At 31.5% G+C, this 19,705-nt stretch overlaps 1 protein-coding gene across 1 annotated transcript in view; it reads right to left on the reverse strand.

Annotated features, from left to right (window-relative positions):
• Positions 1-17,995, reverse strand: part of LOC129807635 (P protein) — an 81,396-nt gene extending 63,401 nt beyond the window's left edge. The window contains exon 1 of the mRNA XM_055857037.1: positions 17,327-17,995. Within this exon, the coding sequence (XP_055713012.1) occupies positions 17,327-17,430 (104 nt within the window). The 5' untranslated portion in view covers positions 17,431-17,995. The remainder of the gene's footprint in view (positions 1-17,326) is intronic.
• Positions 17,996-19,705: the final 1,710 nt, after the last annotated feature.

Here is a 19,705-nt window from a genome sequence, read left to right on the forward strand (position 1 = left end):
ATTGCAAAAGTGTGAACAAAACGTAAGAATTCAACAACAATCGGGAAAACTCAAGGTATAAATATTGACATATTACAGGCATATAATCATTTTTTCAGATCTAATGATAAACACAAAATAATTTCTATTTTGTAAACATATTTTAACATTTCACGGAGATTGAGCGAAGCCATACATAACGGAGAAGTAGACCAGTTTCATTCATGTATGACTCCCGAAAATATAAAAATTTGGAATTATAAATTAATAATATGAGAATTATGCTAGATGGCTGAACTTGGCTTTATTGTTTATATTTGGCAAATTAATCTTTAAAATAAATCAACTGCTCGAAACTGCCCATCTTCCTCTACATCTACACGCTTTCAAAAATATGGAATAATTTTTTGGGTACGTCATTGATTAATAAAAATCAGCGTATTATTGGGATCAGACAAATAAAAAAGAATCGTATCGAGTTGAGGAATAAAAAACAATAATAAAATATTATTAGCAATTCATGAATGGTAATTCAGTTATGAATTACTATTCATATTACTATTAGAATAAGACAGATGGTGAAAATTGATGAAAATACTCGAAAAGAATAATTACAAAAGAATAAAAAAATGAAATTGAAAAACATCCAAACTAATATTAAAGAATTCTACCTTTTTTGGTTAGTATAAATTCGAGATGGTTAATAAAATATTTCAAATTGGACAGTAAATAATATAAAATAGTTAGTTATCGATTTAATTCGAACTTAAGACTGCCTAACTTCTTAGTTTTTCTTTTAAATATTTCCATCAATAAAAAACTTATCACTTCCATTTCAATTACTGAGGACCTACTACTCAAACTTCATAGAGAGAGCCGTATATATGATGTAATGCATAATTAGTAGAAATTAGGTAGAATTTTGGAAATATTAAGCTTTAGAGTTTTTTGACGTCACTCTGTTTGTCCGTGCGGCCGCTACCACACCTAAAGTCCAAACGGTCATAGAGATAGAGACATTCCACCTTTGGAGAAACCCCCAATAAATCACCCCTAATTTTCCCCCATTTCTCCCCTTCTCCACCAAAACCACGGTTTTGGGATTGCCCGATAACGCATCGTGCAATTCTTTTCATTTTTGGATTTTGTTTTGGAGATTATCCACGCGGATATTTCGTCCTTATATGAAAATACCGTTGAATCACTCCTAATAACGGTTTTTCAAGGTCAAAGTTTAAAAAAGCTCTAGAGGAGTGTATTTTTCAACAGAATGTTATCATGCTTGGCCTCGTTGGAAACGTATTGGAACCGACCCAATCGGATACGAGCAGGTAATGAACCGATTCATAACCGGTAACTAATATTTATCCGAAATTCATTTATATTACTCCTAAGATATTATGGGCAATGTTTTGAGTGATTTATTAAATGGTTCCAAGCGGTTAAGAACCGGTAGTCAACTGGTTATTATCAGTAATTTTTGTCTGAAAATCAATTTTATTATTCTTAAATCTATTTTAGGGGATCTGAATGATTCGGTTCAAATCGGTTGAGAATCGATAAACCGTTAATGATGCAAATTTTGCAATGAGACAGAATAATCTTACCATTAAAACTACCCTTAGCTTTGTAAGATATAGTGATATGGTGCCCAAAAAATTCCGACCATGAAAAAAGACTAGCAACTAGACAAGATAATTTGCCGAATAATTTCAATTTATTCCAAATACGAATTTATCAAGTACTAGGAAAATGAAAATTACATTGAAGAAATTCAGAGCAGACAAAAAATTTCATTAAATGATCGTTTTTTCGATCACTACTTCTAAAGTCGGTTTGACATACTAAGGAAAAGAAAAATACTAAAATGTCTCGCTCCCTTAGAAGTCACTCCCAGTAATTTTTTGTAAGGGAACGATCTTTTATTTGATTTCTTACTCTACTACTATCTACTTCCTAGTATATTTTTTTCAATTTTTTTTATTGATAAATATTCGTGGACGAATAACTTTTTTTAATGTTTCATTGAACTTGAAAAGCTTAGAAAAAAAATGTTAGAACCCAATTTGGTCTTCACAGGGGATGGGGCCTATTCCACATCAATGCAGTATTTACAAACGGGATATGGTTTAGATTATGTAGATATTAATTGTAAAATAGAAGTTGCTAGTTGTCAGTTTCTCTTGGACAAATCTTTTAACATGGGCGTGTCTTATTTTATATACGGGCGTATTTAAGCTTATACTTATTTCTCAACTAATTCAGCGCAAGTATAGAAATTTAAAATGATTGGACATTCTTTTATAAATTTGAACCAATTTTAACCAGTTTTGAAACAGTAATCTATTGAAAATTAATTTAAATTTGATTTTAAATGATTGAGAACATTAACAAAATGCTATCGCAATGATCATCCGGCAGCGAGCAAAACTATAATAATCGGTAAAGGTATCTCAATTTTCTGGCACCGGACACCTAATTATTGTCAATAATGCAAATTTGCTTGGGATAGACAATGAACCGGTTGTTCGGCCTGTGGAAGACCATAAGTTGACCAAATGAAAAATAACTATGATTTTATTCATGAGGCTGTAATTTTCGTCTGAATTTTCCACATCACAGCGTAGGGAAGAGGGTGAGAGTGTGATTTGGCATTTTGGTCTGGTGAAAAAAACTGACCGCCTAGACAATCAATTTTCCATGGTATAGTCCAAAAAAAAATATGTATGAATTTCTATGGAAACGCAACCTGAGAACAAATACATGAATAGTGATAACGATGGGCTTCTACGAGCAAAATGTCGATGAGGTTTTGGTAATTTACAAGGTTATTGAATTGTTGGGAATTGCTAAGGAGAAAAAAACCACACACTCTCTTTTCATTATCATGGAATAGAGACTACTGAATTAATGTAATGAAACTCACTTTTTAGCCACAGACATTTTCATGGTTTTAATTTAGGTAAATTCCTCTGAATCTCTTTTGCAGATTTTTTTTCTCAAATAATTCCACTAAAAATCCCTCGGATGGGCAATTTTGGGCTGAAAATTGCTATGCAAAGCTCTACCGGAAAATATGAGGAAGTTTAATTAAATAAATTTCCTCTGGAAGTACTCTGTTTTTATTTTCTTTTTTATTTTGCTTAATCCACCAAAATAGAATATATTTGCCGAAGCATAAAAGTATGTCTCATATAGATAACGTTAAATAAATAATCACTATTTGAATGATAATCTGGGTAGCACTTTAGGATTGTCCTTATCAAAATTACCCCATCAATTGATTCATGCGTTATGTAGCAGTTGTGCTCTTACTAAATCATACAATATTCAATTAAAATATTTAATTGCAATTATCTTGCAATCCATGGCAAATAAAAAGAAATAATTGTCAAGAGAATAAGTAATCTTAATTGGAAAAAATATGAATCATGACTTTACTAAGACGCAAAGAGCAAAAGTTAATTATTCTCACTAATGCAAATGTAAATTAATATGAATATTCAATTTCGGTGCATTTGAATTTAGCGAGAGATTCACGGTGATTTTTTCTAAAAATACTACTGCGTGAGAATATTTTCAGATGATATTTTGTATTATAGACCAAGGAGGTTTACATGTATAAGGTTTTGGTTAATAATTTAGAAGCAAGCAGCATTTTAAAGATTATCGGGAAAAATCAGTATAGAAATTTAACATTTCTCATGCTTCTCATCATCTAAAAGTCTATCAAATTGAAAATGACAGAATATGTGTTTTAAAAATGATCGTTAAAAACTAATAAAAATTTTACAACAGAATAAACAGAATGTAATAGAATAATAAGTGATATTAATATCATATTTAATTGTTCATTGAGATCTCATTTCCTCCATCATTTCCTTCCATTTCGGTATTTTTAAAGTATAAGTCAATATTTATTCAATATTGTTTACTCCACTTATGATAGAAAAATGATTCAATCAATAAGTGAAAAGAATAAAGATTTTAATCGTATTTGTTAGAAAGCCAATTATGTGAAGGTACTGTTCTGGAAAAGTTATGAGAAATTTATCATCCAAATTGTCCCATTTAAATGTAACTATAAATACAACTGCCAATTCAAATTTGTTAAAAAAAACTTTTTTAAATAATGATCCATATAGGGTAAATTGAGACGGTCAGAGCAGAAGTGGTCTCTTTTGTATGCATTTCCCTATTAAAACAGTCCACTTCTGCTCTGAGCGTCTCAATTAAGCTAATTCAAAATCTGCTCCAAATGGAAATTTTTCGCTACTCTAAATGGAAACGTCATTGTTTTCACGATAAATACAGCACTAAATTATTATATTTTTATATTTTCTATACCACAGTTTTATTATTTAGTTAATTTTGCTCCAAATAAAGCAAAAATCCATCCACATTCAGAAATTTTACTTTGTTAATTTCACAGAAAAATTAAAAGTGTACCTTTTCACCATTGAATTTTTCATCGATCGACCATGTTTTGCAATGAAAAACACAATGAGGTGACTGTTGTTTATTCGTTTTGTTTAATATTTATGTCATATTTCTGGCTAGTTTAGTTAAATTGAGTGCTAATCTTTATTGTTAACGGTTTGCATATGAGCTTCTCCTAACTAATTTTTTCCAAGAGTGTTGAATTCCATCCACTCCATCCACGGAACGTGAAGTTTTCAAATGAAATAATTACATATTTCGTGAACAAAAAGGGTTTTTCTGAAGTGTCTGCAAATGCTTCAATAGGAAACCCCGGAAATATGATTTTTTGGAGAGATTTTTTTATTGTTTTAAATGGGAAAGTTGAAAAGACCAGGAATAAGAACAAATCCTACACTCAACAGCAACTCAACAAGGTTTTGGAAGCCTTTCGTCGTGGTTTCACTTACACTGTTTGTCTCCAATTAGAAACTTTCCCTTGTCTCCGTTTGGATTAATATGTTTCCAATAGAAGCACTTTACGCTCGCGTATTTTTCTTGTATTTAAGAAGTTTTCAAATTATATCTAAAGAATTTTCACTAAACAGTAACATTCTAGAAGAGCAAAGGAACAAATTTATGTAATTCTCTTCAGAAAAAAATATGAACTTAATGTGTTTAATCTTCTGTCAAAGTTAAAGAGCCTGGAAATGGTTTTGAATTAGGGCATTTACCCCATTCAGGCTATTTAAAGTTTAATACATCCCGAATTGGTTCCTAAAACATCAATACATATAGAAATTTAGGAGATGAAGTGATATTTTGCCTCCTAAATAAGCTCTACGAATATATAATTTTATAGACCACACCTCTTTTAATATTTACGAGCAACTGAAATTTTTATTTTACGATTTTTAATCTCATAATAAAGAGATGTTGTAATATTTTCATAAGCAGATCAATCATACTACTTCAATCAGTGAAAGGCACTCAAGAGAATGCTCATGAATAAAATATGCCACGCCCCTAAAGGTTGTTACATAAAATTATATTATTGTAATATCTTTCACAGAATTTTTATCTGACTATTATGATGGTTCTATCCAACGAAACAGTGAATTTAAAAATAAAAGTTTTCAGTGTGGCTACAAATGAGTTTGTTAATCAGAAAGCAGATGCAGTATATCCCTCACTTTTAAAGGGGCGTGGCTTAAATTCAACTATGGGACATTTTGCATGAAATCGAAAATTTTCTGTCGACAAAAATCCCCAAAAATTAAAATAGCTGCTTTATAGAACCAAGGCTGTGTCAAATCTTTTAATGCACCTTTAAATATCATAATGAGAATTTGGTGTTGAAATTCTTGTAGAAGCTCTTAAGAGGTTACGTGTATCATGCAGACTAAAAGAAAGCGCATAATATTTTCTCTGTTTTCTTTTCAGCAGAATAAAAACGTTATTTGATTCAAGCTCTTTGGAAATAAAAGTTCAGTAATAAAACTATATTTTCTAATTGAATTTTCATTTAAACATTTTTAAAATTCAGCCCTAGAGACTTTATCTTTGGGGATTTCTTTGAAAAAAAAAAACGTGCTTTTCAGTGAATAAGAATTCTAGGAATTAGTTCAACTGAAACCCAAAAAAAAACACAAATATTTCCTTTTATCGGGTAAGTCAAGCTAATCCTTGAACGAAGGATTTTCTGTTTACTTGATCAAAACATATTCTACAAGACCAAAAGTAGTGTACAAAACGTCAAAAATTGTTCTTTTTTGTATGAAATTCATGCAAAAATTCTAATTTAATATTTTTTTTAAATCCTTCGTTCAAGGATTAGTTTAATTCATCCGTTAACTCTTTCTCGTCTTTAGGGTAATGTCATGACTCGGGGAAAAAAGTTTTTTTTGGGTATTTACATTAATTGAAATCTATGTGTTCGTGCACGACATCATAATAGAAGGATGTAAGATTCTTGGCTCATTTTCTCAAGACTCCAGTTAGATTTCAATTAATGTAAATAGCCAAAAAGAAACTTTTTTCCCCGGGTCATATATGACCCTAAAGACGCGAAAGAGTTAACAGAAAATATTTGGTTTTTGTATTTCAGATAAAGCAATTCCGAAAAATCTTGTCCACGGGAAAGTATTTTTTTTTCAAAAAGGTGTGTGAAAATCAAGTCCCAGAGTCTGAATTTTTGAAATTTTGAAATGAAAATTTCGGAATACATTGTTGAAACATTGAACTTTTATATATCTAAGTGCTTGAATTAAATAAATTTTTTATTATTTTGAAAAAAGGGAAATAGTTTGTTTTTTGTCTATATTGACACACGTAACCCGTTAAGTCTCTTAAGAGTGCATCATGGTACTTTTAGTAGTCTCAATGACAAAATCCAAAACGTTATAATGCCATAGACACACTTATGGCTTAAGCCGAGAGGCGACTTAAGTGGAAAATGATGGAAATGAATTCTAATCATTATTTCGAATATAATTACGCTAAGCCGTCTTTCGGCTTATTCTCAGGTCTGTCAAGACCGTAAGCAGATTATAAAAAAAATTGGTTGTATAACGCCTTATTTATAGAATTCTACAAGACTTTATTAACACAAAAAATGTGTCCTGGATAATCACTAACAAAAAAAAAAATTTATCCTTTTTAAGTAAGATATTTCAATTCAAGACAAGAATTTAACATTTTTCAATTTAAAAAAACCTATCATTGAATAAGAAATACTGTGTTATTTTGATAATATAATTTACTTTAATCTCTTTTGTATTACAAAAATATTGTGTAAAATTTAATACTTCCCCTGAAGTACATATAAAATATTTTTACACACAAACATTAAAACTATTTAATACTTCATTAACTTGATTGTTGTGATTCACACCTCAAATAGTGAATCATTACTATCTGAAAATTCAAACAAACATCAAACGAAAATCTTCCACAATATCTTATTCTTCCCTCGAAATTCTATAGTTCATAAAAAGATCTTAGATATGCTTTTATAATAATCTCACAAACTTAGCATGATTCTTTTTATGTAAATCCATTATACCTTTTTTGTAAAAGCAAACACTCCAGCCTGTATTAGCGCTTCCTTTGTGAGAGACACTTTTCGGATACTTTTTTCCAAGGCTTTTCATGAGGCGTTCAATGAAAAATTCAAAAACCACCCCCGCTGGATACAGCGTGGCAAGAAAATTCGTTAGAAAGTTATTTTGGTTTTTTTTTCGGGGAGGGCGTAAAAATGTGAAACAGGGTCAATGTTGAGGGTGGAGACGACATAAATTCTGGAGAGGAAAAAATCGATGTAAGTATGACGGATGGGGTGTGGGAAAGACAGATTCTTCCCTTTCCTCTTTCAAATGATAAAACGTGCGCAACGATTGACGATGATGACGGAGTCAGTGAGCTATTTAATCAATTAATAAAACACCACTCACACCCTCTTGGAGCACCTGACGATCGATTCAATTAGATTTTCCGACTCTCTGGCGCGCTATTTTTAGTACCAAAGACTATGGAGGGGTGTACCCTCTCTAGTTTGCGCGGGAAATCTTCCGGGAATAGATTCATTTAGAATTTGAATTGAATTTTGAAGAAGATCGTATTAAGGATGAAATAATCTATAAAAATTCAATCCTATTTGAAAACCTTATTAATGCTATGATACTTAACTTTAAATTTATTTTCAAATCTTGCTCAAAGATAGTAATTAACCTCTTGGTTAAGCTCCATCCCTTATTTTTTGTAGTCACGATTAAATATTGGGCCTAATAAGGTTTGGTAATAAAAAGGGTGACAAAGCATCCGAGGCTTTGCGAACCGCTAGAACTCCCGAAAAGAAGCTCTGCCTTATACGTGTTTCAGACTGATGGTTTAGCCCAGTTCCCGAAGGAGTCTAAATCCTAAATAATAAGCAATTTTACTGACTTTTTAAGATCAAGTCGATCATTTGCTTTTGATAACCAGTTTTAAGGCCTATATACATTCGAAGCAATTTTAATAAAAAAAAATGCATTTTTGGCAGAATTTCGACGCTTCCACCTACAGCACTGCAAGCAATTTCCTTCAAAAATACAATTTTTGTCGAAAATTGTTCCCAATGTGTAGAGGCCTTTAAGCTAAATTTTTCAAAAAAGGTCTGTCCGGTAAGTATTTAGAGAAGTTTAGCCATACTACTAAACCTTAGGTCTCAAGACCGTATTACATTCTATAAGTAAACATTTTAATAAATTGTTTGACCAAATCTGTTGAAAATTAGGCCCTCTAGGGTGGTTAAAAAATTGACCTTGCATAGTTCAAGATGGCGATTTTTCCGGTGATAGGTGTCTAATGCCCTAGACACACTTGCGACTTAAGCTGAGAGACGACTTAGTGGAAAATGATGGAAATGTAGTTTAACCATTATTTCTAATATAATTACGCTAAGCCATCTCTCGCCTGATCCTCAGGTCTGTCTAGGCCCTAAGGACGAAATGTTCAGCTGAACAACCTCCAAAGCATATCCGAAAATGAACAAAATCGCCTAGACCAATTTTGAGATAAGTAAGAAAAACATATTTTTGGAGTGGATGGAAAGGGTGGGGGCTAATTTGGGTAAGTTATTTCGCTAGAGAATTTTGGCTTGTGGGGGGTCACCGAAGACCGGAAGTCAATATCTTTTACCGTTTGGAACCCAGGATGGCGGAAAGTTGTAAAAAAAATTGGATTCTAGGAAATTCTCTCTCGTAGAATTCAAATATAGTTAAGATGCCACGCTACCATTTCAATTTTTTAAGTTTACTTTTTAGTAATTTCTAAAATAAATAAAATTTAAAACAATATTTCAATTAAAATATTTTAATTAAAATTGAAATAAAAAAATACAAAAGATAAAATTGTGGTTTTTGCGGGGGTGGTGGTTCTACTATTTTGACGTATAAGGTAAAGTGCACCCGAGTCGACGGGTGTCAATATTTGAATGTTTGATGGTGAATTTCTATAAATTTGTTACTGATTCATATTTATTTATGGAATAATTGACCTATTAATGTTAGATTATACGCCAAATATTAGTGCAAATATAAATAAATTGAATTAATAACTCTACCGGTCGACTTGAGGACACTTTACCTCAGTATGATCCTTTTTACAGGTTTAAAAGAAATAAATAAATTAAAACATTGAAAAAAGAGAGAAAATAAAACAGGATAATAAATACCGCATTTTTTAAATTACACATCAAGATTAGAAAGCCAAAGCCTAACTTCAGCAGTCAAATTATTCAAATCATTTATTGAGTTATAGCCAGTATCGGTCTACAATCCCAAAGTTTTTAAAGAGACAAGGCACATTTTCAAGGGAAAAAACAAACGGCGAAAAACAAAATATTAAATTGAAGCCCACAAAATTGCGTTATCATTAGGATTTTCAGTATTACTATAATTTTGAAATGATATCATTAAACTGTTATACTTGAAAAGAAAAACAACTTCTAAGACCATAGTAATGATATTATAATATTAAAATAAGTTTAAGCTATAGTTAAAAACCTTTTATTTCATTACTTGGATTAACAATCAATGTCGTAACTGCCTAATCAATCACCTATATCGACATTTTTTATAATAATATTGTATAAAAATACACAAAATATAAAAGAATTTTATAATGACTTAGACGACGTGTAAGTTCCGACTATTGGCTATCCAATCAGCAATTTGTTTACCGCTGTTGGGAAATTATAGGGGACCAAGTTGATATTTCTGATTTTGAGATTTTATTAAATTTTTAAGCTCAAAAATTACGAATTTTTAAATTCTTAATCAAAATTGATTTTAATTATTTTTTATACTTCCAAATTTTTTAAAGCAAAACCGTTTTGGAACAAGAACTATAATACTCAAGCATAATATTTTTCATTAGAGTGAAAATTATTGGTCATTGGTATAGTCAGAAAAATTACTTAAATTTTAGGGCTATTTTTGTCCCTATCGTTCATAGAGACAAAAAATATACCAAATCAGACTCTGTCGGTTTTTCGAAGGTTCGATGTAAGATGATTCACAAGTTTTGTTTATCAGTTGCATTTTTATTGCTGATTTTCGGTCAGCGAAAACTGTCTCGTCGTTAAAGGGTTAAGGGAACGGAAACGATTTACATGCTACTTTTGTGAAATAGGGGCACAACTCAAGCGAGATGTCTGTTGTTCCCTTTTGGTAATCTTACTCCAGAAAGATGCTCTCATATTTTTATTTCTCAAAAACTGCCCTTCTTGCATAAAATTGCTCAAATTAAAAATTCACTGTTGCGGTATTTAAAAAAAAAAATCATAAATATTGACTTCTACAATTATTTATGTTCTGAGCTTATTCAGGATATCAAAAACTACCCCTCCGCATAATCAAAATAAATATATAAATATTAAAATACTGCTATTATACATTTTATAGTTCCACTATTTAAATGCTTTTATGATTGAGCAAGATGGTAAAATAATTGATAATAATGCTTTATATGTTTCTTCATATCCTCATTGTGGCATTCTGTTTAAAAATAATCATTGTCAATTGATTGTGAAACTTGTAAGAGACGATATAATTACTTGGTAACAATTAGTAATTAATAAGTTTTCCCCACACCATATAAAGTTTTGGAATGATGTCATTTTCATTGGACTGTGATGAAATGTTATCATGTAATTTGCTCTTCTTAAGCTTCATCTGAAGACATAAGAATCCCTCCTCATTTGCGCCTCAAATTGATCTCACTTGAACTTAAATTTAAGAAATCGTGACTACATCATGTAAAATGATTATTAATTATCTAGAAAGGGGTATATTTTCTGTCATTGTTGAATCTTACAGAGCGAAAATAAATTTTTCAGCAGCTGCAAACAATTTACTTAACATACTGTTTATTGTTTCCTTCGGCGACAGTTTGTAATTAAATTAATTGAAACATCAATACACGAAGTGTCTGACTGCAGAGAATATCCATTGCTTTTCTGTTTTCAATTTTTTTTTTGTTTTCTTGCAAAAGAACTAATTCTTATGCAATGGTTTTTTTGCACATTCCGCACTGTTTGTTTTTTTAATTAATTTTCCTCGCGTAAAGCATTAACCTAGACCTCCGATGCGACTTAGAATAGGTGACTCACTTTGGAGGTCAGAGGTTAACAATAGTTCCTCCTCCACATCGGGTGTGTTTATGGTGCAATTTTAGGATGATTTCATATCCATCACTGGACAAACAAGCAATTTTCCATACTGATTCTCCCCCATATTTGGAGGTGGGTGAACAAATAAGCAAATAAAACATCTTTACAGTGCAAAAATGCCAATTGACTACGGACTACGGCTTATTTGCCAACTTTGCCAATTTGTTTGCATAGAAATCCCCCTCAAAAAGCCATTTGCCCACTCCAAGAGACATCACATAATTTGAGGTCATTTTGACAATTTTGGTGAATGCAATTGAAATCTCATGACCTCTCACCAAAAAAAATATATTCACAAAATTTGTGCTATCTAATGGAAATTTCCATGTAAGCACCTGATGATTTGAATTTCTCTTAATTGAATTTTTCATCAGGTTATTTTTGACCATGGCTGTCTCTTCAATTGATTTGTCCAAGAAACATGGGACACTTTTGGATTGTCTTGAATAAATCACGACAAGGTGAGTTTTGGTGTTTGCCGAAGAATAATAATAATCGTTTTGACTGATAAAACATTTCACAAAAAATCATTTTTGCAAATTAAACAAATTTCAATTAATTCTGAGTATTTTATTTTATCCTTGTTTTTTTTGTGAAAGTTCTTTCCAATTTTTTTTTCGTACAATTTGCCATTAAATTTCAAGGCAAAGAGCGTAAAAGTTGTGCAAGATAACCATGAGCAAATAGACTCTCTTGTTTAGAAGATTGCGCATTGATAAATAAAGTTTTTATAAAGTTTGAAATCATAAAATTAACAGTTCAAAAATTAATTCAATTTCATTCAAATGGTAAGAAATATTATATTATGAAGTTTGGTTTTATTGTTTCGAAAAAGAAAAATAAAGAAATAGAAATACGTGTCGTGGAGTGGGGCGAGGATATCTTATGATGACTATATAAGAAGTTTTTATCAATATTTAGAATCCAGAAACAAATTACTAACGCAACCACTTTAAGTTTTTGTTCTCATCCGTTCATTAAAGAATTTTAGAATGTATTAAAGGTGCATTACTGCTGGCTTTCGTTTACTAAGTTATTTAAAAATAATATTTCATTTCAGTTTTTAACAAATCGAGTACAATTCTCTTAAAAGTACGCACATAAAAATATTAAGAAAAACTAAAGAAAAAACATTAAAAAAGGTCAAAGAAACAAAACCTACAATTAATTATGAGGTACCAAAATTATCAATAACTTTTACTAAGATATAGTACTCCGACACATGCATCTATTGTCCAAACTTTCCCGTAATTTAAATAATAAAGATAAATTCTAAGTTCCATCGCAGACTGCTATATGAACATTTTATCATTTATTTTATTTAAACTCGAACTATTGAAACCTTTTAAAACGAATGGTCCACCGACCGATGTCCCAAAAATTAAAAAAAAGCAATTTTTCGGGATAATTTAGAGAACAAAATAACTTATATAGTCAAAACAATTGTTTTTGCTTTTTGGGATACCGGTGTCCGACTCGTCCTTAAAGGGTTAATCAGCCGAATTTTGTTTTTCTATATTTTTTTTATCAAAACTTAAGTAGAGACAGTGACTCTGAATCTCTTAGGAGACGAAAATTACATTTGTTATGTAGGGGGAGGCTTTGATGTTTCGCACATACGCTACCATCGGACACTTCGAATTTCTCCGGTATTACTTTATAACTTTCACTGATGGCCATATATTTTAGTAGCTAGTCTTAAATCACACCTTTCCTGAAAAAATTGGGAGTCTAATCCTTTTCCCCTAGTTTTAGGAAACAAAAATTAAAAACAGGTCCAAAACTGTAATTTTGCTGTGCAATATTTCATACGATTGTGCACAATTAATATCACTTTTCTGAAAAACTACTATCACACAGGGTAGAAGGGTTATTAGGAATCAGATTTAAGTAAAAATCTTTTAGGCTGAACAGGCACTTTTTGTGGGTGGAACAAAATTCACAAACTTGACTCAGATTCATCGATCGCACATAGAAGACATGGCTTCTCTCACATTTTCCAAGAAACTTCATTTTAGATGCGATCCCTCATATTCACATCTATTGTAATCTACCGATTTGATCCACCACTAAAAAGGAAAACTTAAAAATCGTAAAGTTGATAAACAAGAAGTAATTTGACTCAAATAGGTTGCAGTTGAGTAATTATTAAGCAATTTTGCATTTCTTTGATATAAAAATATTTTTCAAGCTTGCACAAACTGAATGTGCAATGAAAGAATCACATCTACAATAAGCTCACACAGTTTACAACTGGTTTTTGACAATCTTTGACATAACCTCACTATTGTGTTGTTTTTCATGTCAAAGAAAAGAAATTGTCCGTAAGAAGATGTTTTGTGAAAATTTTAGCTTGTTCACCTGCTGAAGCTCAATATCTGTGCTAAATCCCGATTCCTGCAGCTGCAGGAACAGGGAAATCTTCAATGATGCGCATTCAAAGGTTTTTGTGCATATCCGGCTCCGCGGAGGAATGGTGGAATCTTGTGTGGTCTTCTCGCTTGCAAAGTTTTAGTCAATTTTTAGCTTTAAAAACTTATTGATTCGTGTAAATTTGGTGATATTTGGACTTTTCAAGAAAGTATTCATCAGATTTAACCGTTTCCGGAGTGAAATTCTCGTAGAATCAAGCAAAAAAATGGTTTTTAATGTCAATAAAACATCTCTCATAAAAGTTCCAAAAAAGTGATATTAAAATGTTTTATTCCTTATAAAAATAGTTTAATCAAGTAGATTAGAGTTCCCTTTAAACAATGATGTGCAACTTTTAGTGTCCGGTGCAAAATTTACGGTGAAAATGGGGTGTTCAATGATGGCGTGAATCGTGTGCGATAATAGAAACTTGATTCATCTATCGGACAAATCGCCATTCAATTTTCATTTTCCTCTGGAGGAAAATCTAAGGATTTCCTGGGATTTTGTTTGGTGGGATTATGAACCTTATAAGTAAGACATTTTTTTGGCATAGTTGGAGAATCCATACGGTTTGCATGGTAGTCAGAAAAAATCACTGAACTTGAACATCATTTTTGTGTGCGAAAGTTCAAAGCCTCCCCCTAAATATATTTTTAGCATTATAAAAGAATATGAAGACACTAATTTAGAATAATTTAAGATCAAGGGCCTTTTCTCAATTTTTTTTTAATGTATAATTATTTTTCTAAATATATTCTCATCACTCACGCACAACTTAAATATGGATAGTGAGAATTTTGTTTAAAAATGTGTAATTTGAAGAGGAAAACTCAAAATTTGAAGGTTAAATAGCATTTAATGTTTGTCAGTGATGACTTAAGAGTTAATCCACGGACATGTAAAATTTTGGAAAATTACACACATGGGGAAACATTCTGTTAGAGGCTCTATTGTTTTGAGTTTTCGGGAACATGAATATAGGTCATGACGTCATGACTGTAAGCTCTTTAGTGACTTTCTTAAATCGTTAAAATTAATAATGCAAAATACAAAATACAATATTTGCGTACATTTGAAATTACCATTAGTTTTTAAAGAAACAACAACAATTCAAAATTTTGAAATTGTGCAATGTGCTAAAAATGCTTCATCTCCAGGTCTCTATTTTTGACTGGCCTAGTCCCAATGAAATGTAAGACATATTCTAAAACCGAAAAACATTCAACCAGAGAAGGGACATTACCGTTTGGTCCTGGAGGTTGTGATCATTGATGATGTGAAAAAGATTAAAAATGAGATGAAAAGGTGAAACAGATGAAAAATGAGATAAAAATAAATTCAATTCACTTCAATTAGGGGAAAGCGCCCATGCTTGATACCATTGGAAGCTTCGTAATGCCTAAATTTTCTATGTTTCACAATTATATATGTGACTCATCGCAACCATATTTTAAAAACTATGGAAAAGTGGCCAGTTTTTCAAATATTATATATTGTGGAATCACGTTTATTGAGAATCATAGGAAAAATTTAGTCATTACGAAGCTTCCAATGGTATAAAGCATGGGCGGGCACTTTCCCCTAAGGTGTTACGTAGGCCATGCCGCCTAGAAAAAGCATATCTCCTTTGCATTTTCTTTAAACATAATACAAAAAAATGATTCGAACTCTCAACCATATAAGGTTATACAACATTTTAAATATTTTATTCTAAAATTCTCATTTCAAAATTTTAAAAATTCAGCCCCGTGGGACCTGATTTTTCGAGACGATTTTTGAAAGAAAAAAAAAACATACCTTTCGTTGGACAAAATTCCTCAGAGTATATTCGTCTGATGTCAGAAAACTAAATATTTTGTGTTAACTGACGAGTTAAACTCGTACTTGAACGGTACAATCTTTTTATATCTTGATCACAATTTATTTTACAAAGTATGTTTTATTTCAAAAAGGTCTCTGAAAATCGGGCCCCAACGGCTATTTTTTTAAGATTTTTAAATGAAAATTTCAGAAAATATAGTTTAGATGTTGTTTTTCTATGCTTACAAACTTAAATAAAAATAAAAATTAATTATGTTGAAAAAATAGAGAAAATATGGCGTTTTTAAATCTTTTTGGCACACGTAATCTCTTATGGTTCAAAATAATTTTTTTTTGAATTTAAATGATAGGGGGAGGTGGGGATACTTTGAGCTGTAGGGCTACATTGTTATACGATTTTTTCCATATATTTGTAAAAGAAACTGGGTTTTAAATTAATGTAATTTGGATAGACAAAACAATTGTGGATCTAAATAAAATAATTGTAAGGATTAGTTTCATTTAAAAATGAGTGAAAAAATCGTATAACAATGTAGCCCCACAGCTCAAAGTAGCCCCACCTTCCCCAACTTCTGTTAGCAAAACCTTTATAGGGGAAAGTACTCTCTCTTCGAATGTTCATGTCTTCGAATAATGTAAATTTTATTTTATTTTTCCTAAGAGACTTACACATAATTACCACGTAATTATCAATAATTGATAATAATAAGCGTATTATTATTAAATAAAAATGTGTAAGTTCCTTAGGAAAAGTAAAAGAAAATTCACATGAATCGAAGGCATGAACGTTGGAAGGGAGAGTACTTTCCCTTAGTTTTTTTTTAACTAATAAGCACAATTTTTTTATATTATTATTATCGAAATGTATAATATTTCTTATTAATAGAAAAATTGCATTTCTCATAAAATTATCTTTTCCTTGTTTTCTTAAAAGATATTTTAAGAATTAAGGTTAAAATACAATCGGGATGATCCTTAAGAATATTTAGCTCGAAAAATTTAATAGTAAAGGATTAGGTTAAAAACAATATTGCAAAGGATCTCTAATTAATGATCCTAAGCCCTTAGTCCTCATCAGTGTATAACAGTTTGGAATAAATCTTTACTGCCAAATATTACAGGCTAAATATCCTCCAGGATCAGCCTGAATTTATTTGGACCCTTAGGGTATCCAACGAATTGGCCATTTACTCTAGAACCATGGATTTTTATTTATTTTCATAATGTTTTAGAACTCACGAAGGTTTTTCTTCCATTAAAGTATCTTTTCCCTAAAATGCCTCATACGCTATTATTCATGATGTATGAATAATTTTTGACTAGTTGAACTTTTTTATCTACGCAGCAATAATTCGTGGAACAATTTGACTATATACTATTTAATTAGAGTAATTGGTGGCACAATTTTGAACAAATAAGTGAAATAAGAGAAAAACAAGCACATGTAGAACTAAACAACACTCAAATTCGATGGTAACTCACGGTGAATCATGGCTGTTATGGGAAGAATCATCAGATTCCGGAGGTACTCTCACAAAGGCAATGCGAGATCGGGATGTTTCTGGCAGTCTTAAGCTATTCGGCATGATGAACCCCGATGGTAACTACTTGCACTTGAACTTGTGAAATGTTTGAAGATGATAAATGATATAAATGGAGGTTTAATCACTGAGTTTTGGGTATCATAATCTAAATGTTGATGAATGAACTTTGGCGCTAATGCAAATTATTTGGTGGGAATAAATAAATTCTTAAAAGTTATACTTTTTCACAGCAAAATCACTCAATAAACTCCGTTAATCATTGCACTTTGTTCCTCAGCTGCCACTATTGAATTCTTGTTTGTACAGTTTATCACACATATTCCAACACATTTGGCTGCTATGCGGGCTTTTTCCCCCTCACTTTCTCCCACTGGAGCCTCTTCTTGCATTTGGAAACTTATTTGGTCCACAAGAATCTACACCAAATCACCGCAGGAGTTTATCCTTTGCGGTAAGACATTGCATCCCCTAATACCAAAAGGGAATGATTTAAAAGAGAAATTTCAATGGAGAGAAAGTAAAGCTCTCACGGAGACTTTCACTTTGACACTGAATAACCCTCAAACGTGTGAACTTCACCAGACATCGTGAGGCACTGGACTTCGGCAGCTGATAGGCTGACTGGGAAAGTTATCCGATCGATAGCTTTTCCCCTCTGCGGATGTAGATGCTATTTTTGAGGAAGTTGCCTGAACAATTTCTCCATGAGGGTGTTCTATATCTCCAGCCATCCACTGAATTAACATTGGATTCCTTTAGCTCAATATTTACCATCATCAATTGGGAAAGAGGCACCCTCTCACCTTTCACCAAACCTACCAGGTAAATTTGCTTAGGACGCGCCAAATGAAATCCATTTCAGGAAAATCGTAGAGTAATACCAAACAAATTTACTAGGGAACTCCTGATTTCTTTGGCAAATTTAGAGAAATTTATCGATCATTGTGCGACAAGAGAGAGATTTCTCATGAGATTTCCCAACAATTACTCTCACTGCAGATGGTAGTTTTTATACCCTTGGATTTTATAATGTTCCAACTCCTTTGCTTAAAAAAAAACAATTGGCTATTACAATACTTCTAAGTTTAGTTTTGAGATACATGACGTCAATACCTTCATCATATTTTACTGCAAATTTTTCCAATTTTTTAATGCTCATTTTTTCATTTTAAAGCATAATAATATTTATTCTGAAATTTGAAATATTTTATTAATATTTAATGCCAGGGGGTGACATTAGATCTGAAAAATGCGACCGGTTTTAGTGTAATTTTTTCCCTGTTTTCGTACACATTTCACGAGATATCTCCAAAACTACGTAGATTACCAATTTAGGGTTTTCGGTTGCCTTTTCGTTATTAAATTGGCTTTTATTTTGTATTAGTATTTTTTACTAATTCAACAGCTAATAAACTCAAAAATTTTTTCGGCTCGCTGTAAATGGGAAACATAGGAAATGTCATGCCCCTGATTTAATGCATGGTAGAAGCGGGGGACATTGCTCTCCGGGGATGACTTTGAACTCTTGCTTTTCGTAGGTTTTTCTTTAATTTTAGCAGTTCAGGATGATCTTTAGATCATCCTTAAATACTCTTACGGTCTTGAGATCTTTTAAACTTATTCTTAAGCGCTAAACTTAAAAAAAAAAGCTTAAGCAGAGGTGTAAAGTCACCCTAATCTACGGTAGTAATTTTTGTAATATCGGATAAAGTCAGCGCAATATCACATCGAATTTGTGATATAATGTGCGTAAACTTTTCTACCAGTTTTAAGGTATAATAGGAGAAAATGGAATACCAATGAGAATGGGGTAACACCGAACACTACGAGTTTTTAATTTGATATTAGACTTCGAAGGACGAGACCCGTATCAATTCATAGATACTATAGACAGGCTTGTCTACTGAAAAAAATGATCGTCATAGTCCAAGTATAATTAAAAATTAGTGTTCGGTGTTGTCAAATGTTCGGTTGTGCCCCAATTTCCCCACAGTAATTTCTTATATGATTCCTGAACTGATCAATATAGAAAATTATTAATATTATTTTACTATTAAAACTCTGTCGAGAGAGCAATGTGTCTTGTGTCCTTATATTTTTTAATCCGTCGAAATTTCCACAGAGGAACTTCTTAAGATTTGGCTCATACTCTGACTTCAAACCTTCAAACACTTCATATTCTTCCCATAGAATTCATTAATGAATCTGATCTAATGACAATTAATAGCTTAGTTTTAAGTCACAAATTTCCTGTAAAAAATGAGTCAAATTTTTTAAAGGAATATTGGAGAAATATGAAATGCTAGAAGCCACAGTA

The sequence above is a fragment of the Phlebotomus papatasi genome, chromosome 3 (genome assembly GCF_024763615.1).
Source record: "Phlebotomus papatasi isolate M1 chromosome 3, Ppap_2.1, whole genome shotgun sequence".
Taxonomy (NCBI): domain Eukaryota; kingdom Metazoa; phylum Arthropoda; class Insecta; order Diptera; family Psychodidae; genus Phlebotomus; species Phlebotomus papatasi.